A 16,797-nucleotide genomic window follows, 5' to 3' on the forward strand; every position below is an offset into this window, starting at 1 on the left:
AGGAAAGGAGAGAGGCCGTGGTTTGGGATTGTAATGACATTGAAAAGGCAGTAAATAAATAAGATGGGCTTGGATCTCTTTGAAATCTGATTGATGTGTCTTTTGGGATGCCCCCCAGTATGAAAGACCTACTGAGTCTGTGGCTTTCATCCCTGACCGAAAATCGATGAGCCAGGATGTATGAGAGGCTCCTGCTCTCTCCCCACCAATCTCCTGCCAGATTCCCAGGTAACTGTCTCACAAGAAAGGGAATAAGAGATAAAAAAGGTGTATGGTAACTTATATCTTTTTAGTAAAACTTAATTTTAAATTACACTACAGCAAAAGAAAAACAAAAGCTACAATACACCCCAAAAAAGGAAAAGCAACCTTCAGAAATTAACTTCCTGAAATGAGCCTGAACTCCAAAACAGCAACATTGTTTCCCTGGTCTCCATCAATCCATCCACTTTATGTGTGTTGAATTAGGAATGGCTGGTGTAATTGCATAACACATGAGTATGGCCTCGCGGGTTAGATTTTCCATCTTACACAAAGTGGAGACAAGGAAATAGGAAATGCTTCTGGAATTGGGTGTAATTAAGACTGACGGCGGCAAGAATTGTGCTCAGCCTGACACTTGAGGTAGTCTGCTGAAGTATGGTTTAGCCTAAAGGACGACAAAGAACAGCATGCTGGGTTTAAATGAACTCCTTTCAACGCAAGTGAAGATTCTTGTATGACTAACGGAGTCTCTCTCACACACACTGCTCGCTTAAGGATGACAGGAGGTTAATCAAGCTTTAAAGCATGAGATTACAACAGACATGACAAGCAGGATTGAATAGATTTGCCACAATGTCTGCTATAACTGTTCTGAGAACATTTTCTACCAGAAAATTCAGGGACTGAATTGTCATCCCTGAGCCAGACAGAAACCACATTTACACATAAACAAAGTGCACAAATAATACTGCTTCACTGACCCGAAGAATATGTTGCCATTCTTGACGTACTGCAAAAATATTGTAGTACGTAAAACAAACAAACAAAAACACCACCAGTTCCCCACCTTATATGCTGAAATAGCAACCCAAAGACAAGCAGACACGTTGTTACACAATATGGACACATTGTCCTCTTTCATTAGATGAGACACGGTATCCTTATTTTGCATAGCAACTGATTACATTTAGAAAAAAATGTTCCTCTCTTATCACCTCAGAGTAGAGACTCCACGCGGCAGTTTATCAAACCAGGATGGGGCTTCATATAAATAAACAGGGAGCTGTCAGTAAACAATGCATTCTAGTAGTGTCACAGTGGTGTGCACTTGGTGGGAGGGTAGGGATTTACTGTAATGACGTAAAATCCATCATAAAGAAAAGTGTCATTCTGGTTACTTCCCAAAAATAAGAAAACAATTATGAAATTAACAGGAGGTTAATCAAGGCGAACAAAATAGTTTTAAATAAAGATGGGCAGTATCTAGTTTTGTAATTATGTGATCTCACTGGTCACATATTATTTCATATTGTGCAGTCGTGTCAGAAGTTTCACCTTTGGGTATTTGCAGTGTTGGTAGCCAAGGAAGTAGTAGTTAAGATGGATGTCCTCAGTGAAGGTTTATCCCACTATGAAGTTCCTTATGTCCTTTCAAACTTCATAAAATCATATAATTGATGTTAAGAGTTGTGGTGGTGGTTTTAGTGAAAATTCTTTGCTTTTGAAAGTCCAGACATCTCTGTATTCATCGGCTGACAAAGCTGGTCAGTTGCTATGCTGTGAAATCTGTTTTGTTAAATCGCAATTCGACGAAAAAAAGGTGACTATTTTACTGCTTCAAACCACTGCATCACTCCAGCAAAACCATTTAGTTACAGGGAAAATACTTTCACAAGTGCTTTTATACTGACTCAGCACAATGCTTGTACAGTAGCATTGATGAAGCTACAACAATGTGCCACTCTCATCTTTCTTCTGACCCTCTGTCATAAACAAGACTCTAATATACTTTAAAGAAATTACTCATATGGGATATGCTTGTGACAACATCATTATTCAGTACCACAGGCATGGCCAAGTGGCTTTCACAATAAAATGAACAAGGTTAGGTTTCTACAACCCTGCCAGGCTTGTAGAAACTCTGAAATTCCAAATCAATTCATGCAACAGAGAAACAAATAAAACCTTTGTCAACCAAATGTTCTTGGAAGTATTAGACATAGTGACGCTAATATGAGAGCTCTGGTATTACCAATCTGTATTTCCACTCTGGACAGCAGGGTTTAAAAACATTCACAGCTGTTGTTGTGCACAGAGCCCAGCCTAACTTTATGTAATAGGTTCTTTTCACACCTTAAATATAACCATTAGGTTGTTCCCATATAAGAGTTTAAAGATCTTTAAAAACATCTGTCATTGCCAAGTGTTAACTTGGCATATATAAACTTTTTCACCTCTTTAGATGTCCACTTAGAGGTTATATCAAAATAACTGTTGGATATGTGTGATTAAAGAACAAAAAACAAACAAACCAGCATACAAAAAGTGAAACATGACACCTTTAAGATACATCCACAAGCACAATATCAGGTTCTTGGACATGCAGCAATAACAACAAAAATACAGGGAGCCTGCATAGCATAAAAAGCAAGAATCCTTTAGAAGGACACCGTGTGCTACTGCGCATCAGCTTGACATACAGGGAAAAAGTAGGTGTAATACACAAAAACCTTGTGAGCTACCAAAGCACTGAGGTCCACAGACCTCTCCATCAGAATATTGGCTCAACATCACCAGAAGACAGGAAGTGCTATCATGCTGTGACAACAGGCTTTTAGGAAGAGCACAGAAATTAGATGACAACTGTAGCTGCTCCATAAGACAGGAACTGTGCTGAGACAACTTCCTTTTAGGGGTTGCATTAATCTTACAAGGTTTAACATTAAGGATCGAGGTGCTAATGCAAGGCCAAGTCATATAATTACATATGGATTCTGAAGACAGAGCGTAAGATTCACGCTGTCACCCAGCATTAAAATCATTAATGTCCAGTTCAATTTTCTACTCTACTCCTGCATGGTTTAATGTGATCCTTTTATCACACAATACTAATTCTAGTAAGAAAATATGCTCCAACTTTTACATTCTTATGAATGACAGAATATTTTCTGTATTTTTTTTTTTAAATTACCTATTCTATCTAATCTCTACTTCTAATATACATAGTACAGGTTTTTGTCAATTCATGTCCTGATATTGTACTTCTTAGGGATATGTGTACCTATGCTGGTGCAAAAATGGTGTATAAATAACAATAATATAAATAACATTGTATATCGATATTTTATGCACTTGATGTGACATTGGAAATGATATTCTCTTATAGGTCCTGTGATTTTTATTTCATTTTGAAACATGTTTTTGGTGACAGCAATCATTTATTAATCATAGTCTCATAGCTTTTTTTTTTGGCATACAGCAACTCTTCTAACTCTGACAGTTTAAATCTTTTCTCAGTTAAATGCTCAGCACAGGACTCTGCATGTTGTAGACCAGCTCAGCTTGAGTGTTTAACAGGAAGGATGTATAAGGTATGCAGCCAGGAAAAGTGCAGCAAGAGGAAAGGTGGTATTTGGGTTAAAATGATAGTTAAATACACACACCTAGAGTTCTGTTACCATAATTAGCACCCGACCACCACGGGGCTGGACTGGTAGGGCTTTGATCACCTGTAACAATGTTTGGGGGGGAAAAAAGGAAAGAAAGAAAAGATAGAGAAGGCAAAAATGAAGAAAAAGGGAAACAGACAAAAATGCATCAGAAGTGACACATTTCAGATATTGGCAGAAGAACTCCCATAGTCTGGCAAAAAATCCTTTAGGTTTGCTAACACACCTGCCCAAACATTCAGACACCAGCTCACAACAAACCCCAAAACAGAAATATGGAATGAAAACGTTACAGGCAAAGAATGGAGGAGGTTTTGTTTATAGAATGATGAGCAGTATTATAGCTGTTGAGACAAGAAGAAAGTGTGGGTGTGTTTGTTTGTTGTTATACAGTCTGTTATATGTGGAAAACGTAGTTAAAAAATAGTACGATTTTTTTACTGTAGCTTTAAACCTCAGCCATGGCCATTCTGTCTGGAGAAAGCATGCTGTCCCCGTGCTTTGGCTGTCTCCTACAGTCTCTCTGTGATGGACTGGTGACCTGTGCAGGGTGCACCATGCCCATCAGCCAGTGTCACCTGCAACAGGTTTCAGCCTCTTCTCTAATGTATAAAACAGTTGACTGACAGGATGAATGATTGAGCTGTAAAACTGAAACACTAGAATAACTCTGTCTATATATATATATATTTCTTCTACTCTTTTTTAAAAGACACACACATTCACCAATTATTTCGATATGTGGAGGACCCAGATGGGCAATCAGAGAGATGTTGGGTCACATAGGTAGAGTGTTACTCCAGTGAAATGCAAACTGATTTTTATACCTATTTAGTATGAGAAAAAATAAATTCTATTTCCAGATTCCAGTTTTTGTTTTCTTTGATGACTTTAATTTTGACATCTTTTCACACTGCAGGGACAGGGACAGATGATAATTTGAAAGGTAATGCTATGCATGCAAGAAAGAGGAAGTGCAGCTACAGGTTGTGTTAGGCTAAAAACAAACTCCAGCTGTTCTGCTCTGCTGTTTGTTCTGCTTTTAACGTTTTTTTCAAGCACTTCAGCCATTGTTGTGTTCACTGTTCATTTAATGACCTCTGCAGGAGGTTTCAATCGACTGTACAAAAGAAAAATGCACTTTCTGGAGAGTGCTTCTTTGCATGTTGGATTGAGGGGAGACTAATGCGACAGGAACTCACTGCATCTTTTGTATTACAAGAATGATCTGAAACTTACCCAACAATATTTTATATTCTATTGATAATTCTAATTCAATTACAGTATATCATAAAGCATTACAAAACCATGCACCAAATATTAGTTTATTTGCAAATATGTCTGTAAATGTAAATATTGGGAAAAACAACCTAAAATGTACTTTTTAGACATAAACAAAACAATTTCTGGTCTGCCTTTAAAATATATCCTTGTTTTACTGTTCTTCAACATCTACAGCACAATCATCCACTCCAGCCAACTGTCTTTTTTTCTTTTTTCTTCTTTCTTTTTTTCTAATATGATTGCCAGTGTGAAGACAGCAGCACCTGTGACTCTTCTGCAGAGCTCTGACTTGCATATCAATTGACCCTTGCGCCCCTACTAGGTGGTACTCCTCTGGGCATGGCCTATTCATCATGGCAGAATGGAATACATTAGCACCAGGATTTCTCTAAATCAGCCTCGGCCCTACTGTTAAGTGCTTCATGAATGGGAAAGGGGCAATAAATTTCTAATGACCTACACCAGGACACATGCGTCCCTTTTTTTTCTGTGCCCCCTGTTTATACGTACATATGTTTCTACATGTATCAATGCCGTATCTGTGTAATGAATCCTTGAAACAGTCACACACAGGTACAGGCGGTGAATGAACGGCACTTTCACAGAAACGTTTCATTTAAATGATAGACAGCAGTGTTGCAAGAAAGCTATTACCAACTTAAAGGGACAAGTATTTTTCTGCAGACAAGTGAAACTGACAGAAACAACAAAAAGTGCACAATGGCACCTAAATACAGTATTTTGTCAGTCGGCAGTCTGTCTTACCGTTGCGTGGTGTCCGTTTTCGCCGATCACGGAAGGCGGCCCCTGACTGCAGAGCCTCCATTAGGGAATCCATCACACCGGTTTCGTCTCCCTCTGGAAGAAAGCACATAAGAAAAGCACAAATGTTATGTTACAGCTTGTACATTATCATAGTAAAGTGCATAATAACTACAGACACACTTGTATGACACACTATATGGCTCTAATTTTAGGCATCGTGTTGTGGGTGCTCTCTGACTACAGGTCACCATATATCACAATAAAAGAGTGCTTTATTCCTGAATAAGCTATAAACAATCCCTGCAAGTGCAAGAGTATTGAGACAGAGGCCTGTCACCGAAGCCTGCCTTTTTTTCAGTAAACAGCTGGGGAGGAGGAAAATACACTTAAGAGTTTAGTTTAGAGTTTAGAGGAGCCTCAGGATGAAAGCATCCAGTGATGGTCATTGACAGATATTCTTTCTGTGGCTAACGCAGGGGAGCTAAGTGCTCTTTACAAAGATTTAGTGTGGAGTCGCTCAATACCCGAGCGCTCTGTCTTGTTTAGTCAATGACACAGGGACTGGCCTTCGAAAAACATTCCCCTCGTCCACCATTCCAGCTGTTGTGTGGATCCACGAAATAAGAGGAGTGGAGGCAGCCAGGATGGCTGACGGGACAGGTAGAAGACACTAAAAATGTCCATAAGGCCAAGACCATGATTAGTTGTGGACATACTGTGCACATGCAGTATACCACTCAATGGAAACTGGGTTCAGAAAGAGGCTTAGGTTCTATATCTGGGTCATCTATCTTTACGCCCTGATACTAATGAGTCAGAGGGGCACCATTTTTATCTTTCTGGTCCAGAACAGACATTATTTTAAACTAGGATCATTAGGGTGAGTTATTGTGGAGCTGAAGACTCGGTCATCAATTCTTTTGCGCATATGAGTGAACTAGCTCTTTCCCAGTGTTTACCATCAGGGTCCAGGCATCTTATTTCTGCACTGCACTTAGATGAAGGGAAATATTCAAAAATAAGTGGAGATGACTGGTACTTTTCCAACTACTAGGATGATCAATCTTTCGTTATTTGTGTGTACACAACACTCAGGCAAATTTATGAACAAAACATAGTGACATGGATTGGTACACAAATAATTTGAGGAAGCGAGTGAGACCTGTACATGTTTCTTGTTATTGTCCTTCAGCAATAAACCATCCCACCTGCAATCATTCATGGAAGTAAAAGAAGACAGTACAACTAAGAATAGAAGCATGTCTTATGCTAATTTTAAAAAAAGCATCTCTTCAGTCGTACTCACTAATTTTACTCTCTATCTCATTCCTTCTCTTTCTTCCTCAAGTTCTTCCCAAGGGCTACTTTGAAATCAAAGTATCTGTTCCAACTGTGTGCCGTGCTTAAAAGCAATCCTGATTAAATCAAGCTTAATTAGACCAGCTTTATCAGAACAAAACCAAAGCTGCGCCAAGTAGTGCTTATCTCAAATTGCAGCACTACACCTCAGATAGCAAGCTCATTGGTTAAAAAGGGGGAGCATGGGTTTCATCTCCTGTGGACCTGGAGAACAATATGTTGAACAACTTGCAGCCTCTATAACTATATCAAATCCCAAGATCATTAGGTACTTGTTCTTATGTAGGCTAGTAAGGACACACTGTGAGTCTGACACAACGTGTTAAGTGGCAGGTAAACATTTATCTACAACCACTGTGGTACAAGAAACTTTTTGACAGCTCCTTCTTCACTGCCTTCTTCGTGGAGACCTAAACATCACAGGGGGCACCTGACACTTTGATCAATTCGTCCTACTTCTAGCTTAACTGTAGCACAATTCATCATTTGTAATGGCCAGGACTTTGGAGCCCTAGAAGACGGAGGTTCAGGGAGAGGACTGCAGACAGAAAGAACCAAAATGACTAAAATGGGAAGCGTTCTCCCCAGTTACTTCACAGCGTTCAATTAACTATGTCCTAAGCTGTCCAAAGCTTAAACTTGAGCAGGTCTTTGCCTTACCAAGAACTTCTCCCAACTGAGCCTTCAGACTGTCTGAACTTATTAACACACACATACACATGGTGTATATATTCTACAAATCTGCAAAGACAAAGTAAGCATTTATTCGTGGAGAAAGCTGCACATTATTTGACTACACTTATTCCACTAATCCTCAAAGCAAACTTTCTCCATTGCTTACTGTAACATTGCCCACTTAAGCAGATATTTCTGCCTTATTCCTGCAATTCACTCATCTTATTTTGAGCTGTTAAACCTAAGGCAAATATTCATCTGCTTCTCATTAGCAGCTCTGGTACACTGCATGGTGTGGAATTACAGAAAAGCTAACCTTTTATGCCCACAGATCTTTCTCAAGAGGAAAGATCCCCCCTGCTCACAGGAAATTGCTTTCTAAATGGGTTAAGATGGGCTAAGACCCAAGACATTGACAAACCCTTCCAGTGATGAAACACCTATGCGGGCACCTTAACAGACAGCCCCGAGGTCCTTAATGATCTTATTAAAGCTTCTGGAAGTGTGGAACATGGTGGCAGCTTTTGCACTTTTAGGTATTTTCTTAAAGAGTTAAATCTTTAAGATCACAACCAAAGCTATGAAACTTTACCTCCCAGATAGAGATGATCTACTGTTTCCATTTATTTTCTTTGATCCTGCTTACCTCACTTTACCTGGATATCAGGTAGTACCTGGCCCCAGAAGCTGAGCCAACTGTAACTGAGTTCTAGGGATTGGCTCTTATATTTACAAGCAGCACTATCACATTTTATAATTAGAAGGGATAGAAAGAGCAATGCGGTGTCAGAAGGATTGGGATAAAAACTAAACTTGTAAGATTATTATTTCACTAAGAAAAAAGTACCTTCAGTAAGAAAAGTATCATTCACCAATCCCAGGGGCACTTTAACTTTGATAATAGTAAAGGGAGGTAGGGGAGGGATAGGAAAAGGATGAGCAGAGATACTGCAAGCGTATCCTTGATTATGTACTATTATGTAAGCATAAGATAACAAATGAAAGAATTAAGAAGGATCAGGAAGAACACACAGTCAAAGTCCACCCACAGAAGGCAGCACTGGGAACCAAAGTAAAGAGGTGGGGTGGGATTATTGACAAGGACTAGTGGAGCAAGGCAAGACACGAGGGTGTGAAAGCCTTCTTGAAAACTTTGTGGCTAGGTATTTTTTTTTTTTAACTTTTAATCACTTCTAAAACATACTGCAGCCTGGACTCACATTTCATGTGATACAAATTCCTGTTTCACATTTGTTTAGTAGCTAAATAAATATGTTTATTGCAGATTAGTATAGCCACAAGCAAGTATATGTTCTACTAACAAAAGCAGAATGAGGAATGTAAAGGTAGGAAGAGGGAGAAAGACTCAGACGTGGATGCTCATGATGAAATCAATTAACTGAGATATGGTTCTTGCAAGTTTTGCAGAAATCCAATGCATCACTGACGCCTCCTTCAAAACACTTGTCAGTCAATGACCAATTACAACTAAAAAGCTTACATAATGTACACAAACTAAACAAAAAAACAACATCTATTTTTAACTTAGGCCAATTAGAATCAGTCATCTACAACACTCAAAATATGCACTGCAATGTAAAAGAACAGCTGTCATCTTGAAAATGTGATGAAGCATAATTATTCGAAACAAAAAAGAAAAAGAGAAACATGTACCATGCACCAAAGGCATGGCACTGCTATAATTACACAGGAGTGTCAACAATGCCTGTTCATAAATTCAATTTGCTATCTGTCACCCCCTGCATGTTTTTTTTCTGGGGAGAAAAACCACAGTGGATCAATTGAGAAATCAATTTCTGATGGCTCACATGCTGCCTTCATGATTCATTGAGGGGAAAAGAGACAAATAATTCTTAGAATCCTAAAAAGCTTCTGGCTTCAAGTATGGATTTCTAATATAATGGCAAATTATGATATCCCGTAGGCCATGATTCAAAGTGCTAGCACCAGTACGACAGGTTGGTCAGCTAAAACAAACAAAGCTATTTATGTAGATTTATTTCAATCAATCTTTTTTTTTTCCCACTATCGTCTAAATTTCTATTCACTTAAAATACTATGCTCTAATCAAAGTCTCTCAACGTAAGGCATAGGAGAGCTGTCTATTATCCACTACTATCCACTATCCTCCCACTAGCAAATTCCTGAGGCTCATTTGCACTGTAATGAGATCTAATGAGAGCTTACCGGCCTTGTGCTTGATGAATTGAACCCACTGTGAGAGAAGAACACAGTGAGAGTTTAACCTCACTGCAGTCACCCTTCATGACTTTAGTAGACAAGATTAGAAGGGAAAGGAAGAATAAAGAGGAGAGGAACAACTCATTCTTAGTTTTTTTCTGCTTGCTGTGATTGTTTTTGAACACATTTGAGCCCATCTGTTCCCCCACAGAAAGTCACCTGTGCAATTAACCTGGACCATTAGCCGTGAAACAAAGGCCTCGGTGGAGGGGGGTGGGTTTCTGCTTTATGGCCAGGTGGAGAGGCAACAACCACACTTTCTTTTAATCTCATCTCTCCAGTCTCACTTGCATGCACCTGGTTTTGTGTTATTTTCACACCTGAATTCAGGCTCGGCCGGCTAGATATACACAACCACCTGCATTACTCAACACCCCCTTCCTCTCACTGCCCTGCTGCCTGCTCTCTAACTAGCTAGCTTTGAGCACAGTAACCCCTTCTACTCACCCACCTGCCCTTCTGCCACAGCAGAGGTCAGACAAAGAGCATTACAGCCGCAGAGAACACAAACGCCCAAAGGAGAGGAATCGTGCACCTGTTAGATGTCTTTCTTTTTGTTTTGACCCTTTTTTGTTACCATATCCCTGCAGTATCGCTGCCCATGACAAAAGCTTTGGCACAATAATCTGAGAAACTTTTCAGAATGGCCGTAGTCTTTAATAAGTGTGTGCAAGCTTCCTAGTTCCACTTGAATGAAGAATGAAAAAAGAAAGGAGGACAAATGGGAATTGAAGGGTCAAATGGCTAATACAAAAGAAAAATTTGCCTGCTGATTGGTCTGGACTGTTTTACTGTAACAACTAAATGAGCAAAGCCACTCATGTCCTCTCTAACTCAATTAGGGATGCTCCCACAACTCTCCATTCCAGAAGGAATGCCAGTCTTGCTACTACTTAACTTGTGCTGTGAGGTCCTGTTTGGCGCCAGGGTCAGGGGAAATTAAGTAAGGAAGACACTCAGATCCAGAAAAACGTCTCGCAGTTACTAAAGGTGGGTGGAAGGTGAATGGTGCATTGTGCTGACATGCATAAAGTACAGAGAAATATTGGTAGGCTGGCCTGGTCACTGCAGGCTTGATCTCACACATTGAAAGGATGACTGCCCTGACTACGAGAGACTGGAGGAAACGTGCAAAGAAGTTGGATGTCGACAAGGGAGAGATGAAAGTGGATTAGCCGCCGTGGCGATTTGCATTCTGTGGTGGAACGAAAGCCCTAGCGATGCCCCGAATAGCTGGATGCATGAATAAGTAAACAAACAAAAACAAAAATAAACCCTCCATCTGGATGGATGCTGCTAGGCCCCAAGTGAGAAACAGTAGGGAGGGGACACTGGGAAATGGGAAGGGGGGAAGAGAAATGCTTTCAACATAGTCATCACCACACTCTGTTTCCTCTGCTATCATTTGCTTCTACTGCCTGCAGGCCACCCAAGTTAGCATACTGCTATCACCATCTATCCATTGCTTTTGGCTAGTTTGGCCAGTAACACCAACACACAAACAACAGCTCCAACCCAGCACTGACAGATGTTAAGATGACACAGTTTAGATGAGCCACATGGGGTCATCATGTCAGGGTGCCAGCAGGGCCATGCCTGTCCTCACATCAGAGAAGACCACTATTGCCCTTTTTCTATTAATGAGGTTCTGCTTAATTTAACAACATTATGGTAGTGACTGACCCACATTAATTTTTTGAAGTGACCTCGCAGCAGGCCATATACAATAAGGTCTATACATACTTTAATGGTGTCTTCTATAAACCAAACTTTCCCTGTTAAGTGATCCCACTCTGTGGTCTTGGTGGGGACAAGTTTATTTTCAGTTTCTGTTTTACCTCATGCAACATTTTTCTTGTGTCATTGTCTACTCATCAGCTATCACAGCAAAAAGCTGCTGTTTAGCTATTGTGAAAAGCCGCAGTGCGTATCTCTTAGGTCATTATCTTTACAAACATTCAGCTGGCATAGTGCTTGTGAAAAAGTCCATGCAAAGATATCGGCTTAACATTTTAGTGTCTCAAGGCTGGGTCCTTGAGACGGAATGGTGTTTTATTGTGCAATGCTATCTGCAGCAATGATGGAGGAGGTGTAATGTGGTTTGGTTTAAACCTCAGATCTCTAAAACATAAACAAGTGAACAATGCCGACTTTGACTGTGCTTTTCGGAAACATGGACAAGAAATATAAAATATTGGTGCTACATCAACATGACAGGTTCTGATGGCAGTTTCTAACGTAAAGTATAATCAATGGAATCTTGCCTGAATGGTAAAAAAGTAAATATGTGTTTATAAAAACCTCGCCCCGAAAAACCAGGGTCAGTTAAAAGATCAGGTAAGATTAATGCATTGCCAAATAGCCAGTGGAAGAATACTCAGCTGCTCTAAAGATTGTGGATTTTATCCATCCTGCACAGAGTAGTTTATTTTTGATGAGTGGCATATTTGGATAGTGGATGCAGTTTTGGAATCCAGATCAAGATAACATCTGAACCAAACCCCACATGGGCTGTTCACATCAGTGAAAGGCGGTGCTGCCTGGGGAAGCTAAATGGATTTGACGGTCTTTGTAGTGAGGGTAATTAGGTTTGATTGACTGTAAAGTGACTGGTGAGGTCCAGATCTGGGAGGGGAAATGATCAGACACTTGAACCACCCACAAATTAATGAGATTCAACTGTGCCGGAGCTGATTTCACCAAGCAGAAGAAGAATATTTCTGAAAGCAATGGGAGAGAGAATATTGCAAGAAGGAGTGTTCCATCCGTACAGAAGAAAACAAAGTCAGAAATGATATTAGTGATTTGAGATGACCCTCTTACTTCCTAAAATTACATAAATAACACACTTTTTGTTTATGTTTGCATTTCTCCTAATACTAAAGAATATCAGAAAAATACACCAGTTCACCTTGAAAAAGTGATGCAAAATGCAGACAGATAAAAATATGGGAGAAACTATTCCCTTGCTGCCTTTAATTGCTAATGAGTGGGGTATTTATCATGAAATACTAAACGCTTCCCCATAAAGCATGAGGGTCACTTTAATATGCTGACGTTTAATTTTAGAGACGTACTGGAAATATCAAAATCGGGGAATTTAGTGGATGACTATTTTATTGTATTACTTTCATTTGCAAAATGGCATTTTTCAACAAATTGTGTTTAATCCTTGCATGCCTTTTCCCCCTACATATTTCAGTTTATTCTGTTTGGGCCAAGAGCACTGAAACGCAGTCCTCTATAATCTCTGTGCCATCATCTCCTTGAGGCAGATCCCGATTCTTACTGGAGATACAGCACAATCTAACATGCTGTAATTTATTAGAATAGGTCTATGACAGCAGATAATCCTGGTGCCCTTGTTCCTGTCTTTCAGGGTAATAGCAGAATTCACCGGTCCATATGCAGAAGTTTCAGATGATGGCTTGCACTTTTTGCACTCTAAATTGAGACAGCTTACATGCAAGGACAAAGAAAAAGCAATTTGTTCAAAGTTTGGCATTACACTGCACTTACATCCACATGCAAATGTAGCAAGAGATTTCATTTTCATAAGTCATCAGAAATCACAAATCTATAACTAGACAAGGAAGGCATGGCTGGTCTTTCGAAGATATTATTTTTTTGTGGAAAAACAGGTAGTAAACTCAGACGAGTGGTTTTATATATCACTATTGAATTCTGAAAGGTCTATCCTTGTTCGTCATATTATATATCAAACAAGAAGGTCAGTTTCAGTGCTCTAAAACTGGCTTCATTTTCTAAGCTAAGGTGAGGAAAAGAGAGAATATGTCTCAGAAGTATATATTTTTTTCCCTGGGTTTTGACCTCCGTGTCTCTATAAGCTATCTCCCCTGGTAATATTGTTTGCCATGTCTGCTGTGCTGTGGAGCCACATGCATACCTAGACAGCCAACCTGTCCAACCCACTGCCGCTTGTCAATCCCTGTCTATGATCACCTGGCTGGCATGGCTGCAAAGCAAGTATGCACTGGCCTACCGGCAGCTGTCAGTGTCACACAAAACCATCAATCTACATCTCTACTGCTGTCATTCCTGACAGGGCTCTGCCGGCCACAACCAGCCAGCTAGCTGCAGAGAAATATGTAATTTGAATTTAGCATGCCACAATAATTGACACTTGCTTTTCAGAAAAATAAATTCTTTGTTAAAAAAAAAAGAAGAAATAACTTAACAAGCACTATTATGACAACATGTTCATAAGAGGGTAAATTTGATTCACATTCCAATACATTCTAATCTACGTGTAAAGTTACATGTATGTCATCTTGATTGCACATTTAAATGTTATACTGTGTCTAACCTAACCTAATCTAACCTAACTAAGCTAATTTATCTTATATACATTGCATATACTCCTTATATACAAGATAATGAGGATGGATAAATAGAAACTGTAGAATAAAGAACATAATAATTACATAATTACAATTACATTAAAATGAACAACAAACTATATTTTACACAGCAGGCCTTGAATTATTGGAAATGTTGCTTAATGTCTGTTGGTTTGAACCTTGGCTCTGGGATTTTTAAAGACACTGAGAGAAAATGTCACATAGTCAACCTCAACCAGATGTTTTGTGAAAAAATATGAAGGTGAATACACTGTGTCATCCCAAACACAAACATTTTGCCTAAACATATTTATCTGCTGTAAAAATCCCAGTGAGCAACCAAATGTATGGATCCACATTCTGTCAGTGTGTCTGCCAGCTGTTGCAATGGACTGACGCTGGGTGGGCTCTAATTCTGTCTCTAAAAAATGATCCCTTTGCAAGTAAAACTTAATCATAAAAACAGCATCTGTGCAGCCACTGCGTTTAGTTTTAGGGTTTTAGTAATACCCTGTAGTACAATTACAAGAACTGATTTTACTGAAATATAGTTTTCCATTCAAATAATTTTCTTTTGAGATCCGCAATTAGTAAAGTAATAAAGTTGGATAACATTTCATTGTGTTTCCAACTGAGTTAGCAGGCAGTTGGTACACTCATAAAAGGTAATGTGAACTTCGAAAGTTATAACCAATATGCTTTAAAGCTTTATATTCTTCAGGTTGACAGTGTATTTTTAGATGTTCATGTCGCGAAGGGAACGTTTACACAGAGCACACTAGATTAGGTTTGGTTTTGTATCTTTTTCTGAGAAAAATAGACAAAAAAAGAAAACAAATTTCTCATGGACTAAATAAAATGTTTGTACTTTTTTCTGGTTGCGTGTTTATTTCCTTTTATGTGCCTTATGCCAAGCTGAATTGGGCTCAAAGAAGCATGTGTACTTCCCGGCTCTGTTCAAAGCTTAGTGAATTTGACTGGGGTATACAGTTGACATGTGGGTTCAGACACTTGCCCCAGACGGGGGCACTGACCTCAGAGATGCCAGCCGAGCAAGCAGCCAAAGGGGTCTGCTACTCTTCACAAATGCCTTAGAGAAGTAAAGTCCAGATGCTCTACCATGCTTGGGCACTTGACACACTCAGCATGCTGTTTGTGACATTGTTTCATATGCTGCAATAAAAAATATCCTGCTGCGCTGAACCATCATCTCGTGTTTTAGACAGAACCATTAGTTTGGATTTATTCTACAGTGTTCAACAGTTATTTCCAGTGAAGTAAAGTGATTTAGTAAATGTTGAACATCTGGTCAGTTGAAGAGAATATGGAAATCCACTTAGAGCAAATTAAAACAAATGGGGTGACTGGGTAATGATTTCATAAGCAATTTCCTACATTAGGATTTCTAATACTTCACAAAGAAAACGTGTTCAGCGCTTGTCTCATCTATCAATCACGCTTGTTGACGAAGTGTGTGTGTCACTGAACGTAGAGAGAGCATAATCGCAAGTTTTATCAACTAGGAAATGGGATTTTTCGGGGGGGGGGAAATGATTGTCCTACTGCATTTGTCCGTCAACCCTCCCCCACCCTGGTGCCATCCTGGCACAAGCTAAATGAATTAAACTCCCATTAAATATGTATTTCGTTCTTAATCATTTGCAAGCAAAGAGGATTAGGTTGCAATTTGTGAAATGACATCAAATCTATCCCTTCTCAAAAATAGCCTCTTGAAATGGCATTAAACAGAATACTATGATCCATCAAAGACTCTTTTAAGCAATAAAATGAGAAAATCTGTAAATCCATAAAACAGATAAGACAATGACCTGAGCATAATTCTCATAATACAACAGCCATATGTTTACTCTAGCTGCTTATGTTAATGGATTTGCAATCTAAATTTATTTATATTTGATCTCATTGTCTCTCTCTCTCTCTCTCCCTTCCATCTATCTATTTAGCCTACAAACAAATTTAGTATACAATAAAGACATGACTATTATAATTCTGGCCTTTCAACCTTCGGAAATACTAAATTATTTTCAGACATAATTAATTAAAGGTGAAAGGTATTAAACGATCCATCACTGGAAACATTGCTGACGCTCAGGCTGAAATAGTGATGTGAAAATAACTAATTCGGTAGCACATGTAGAATTGTAGAACAGGATTGGAGAAAAAAGCCAAGATTCTTAAGCCAAAGCTGTTAACTGGAGAGAAATGGAGGGAAAAAGTAAGATGTGAAAGCACCAAATATCCTGCAATGTGTGTTCAAACCACACAGCTTAAAGGGAAGCTAAGAGAAAACAGAAGCGCAAACCACCAAGCTGCTGTAACCTCCAACCTGCTTCTGGCTGAAGTTCAGATTCTCATTCACAGAATACATTTAAAAATCTCTGCATTTGATTGATCTTCCTCTGATTACATTCCACATA

At 39.2% G+C, this 16,797-nt stretch overlaps 1 protein-coding gene across 8 annotated transcripts in view; it reads right to left on the reverse strand.

Moving 5' to 3' along the window:
• The window catches only part of diaph2 (diaphanous-related formin 2), a 364,160-nt gene that overhangs the window by 39,250 nt on the left and 308,113 nt on the right, over positions 1 to 16,797 (reverse strand). For 6 of the 8 annotated variants that reach the window (XM_084951486.1, XM_084951520.1, XM_084951494.1 and 3 more), the window contains 2 exons: positions 5,703 to 5,795; positions 3,648 to 3,713 (listed from right to left, as the gene is read on the reverse strand). In XM_084951486.1, coding sequence (XP_084807612.1) covers positions 3,648 to 3,713; positions 5,703 to 5,795 — 159 coding nt within the window. The remainder of the gene's footprint in view (positions 1 to 3,647; positions 3,714 to 5,702; positions 5,796 to 16,797) is intronic. The other 2 variants (XM_084951479.1, XM_084951511.1) reach the window with 2 other exon arrangements.

Source organism: Perissodus microlepis, chromosome 2 (genome assembly GCF_051167445.1).
Source record: "Perissodus microlepis isolate ML-2025 ecotype Zambia chromosome 2, ASM5116744v1, whole genome shotgun sequence".
NCBI classification, from domain to species: domain Eukaryota; kingdom Metazoa; phylum Chordata; class Actinopteri; order Cichliformes; family Cichlidae; genus Perissodus; species Perissodus microlepis.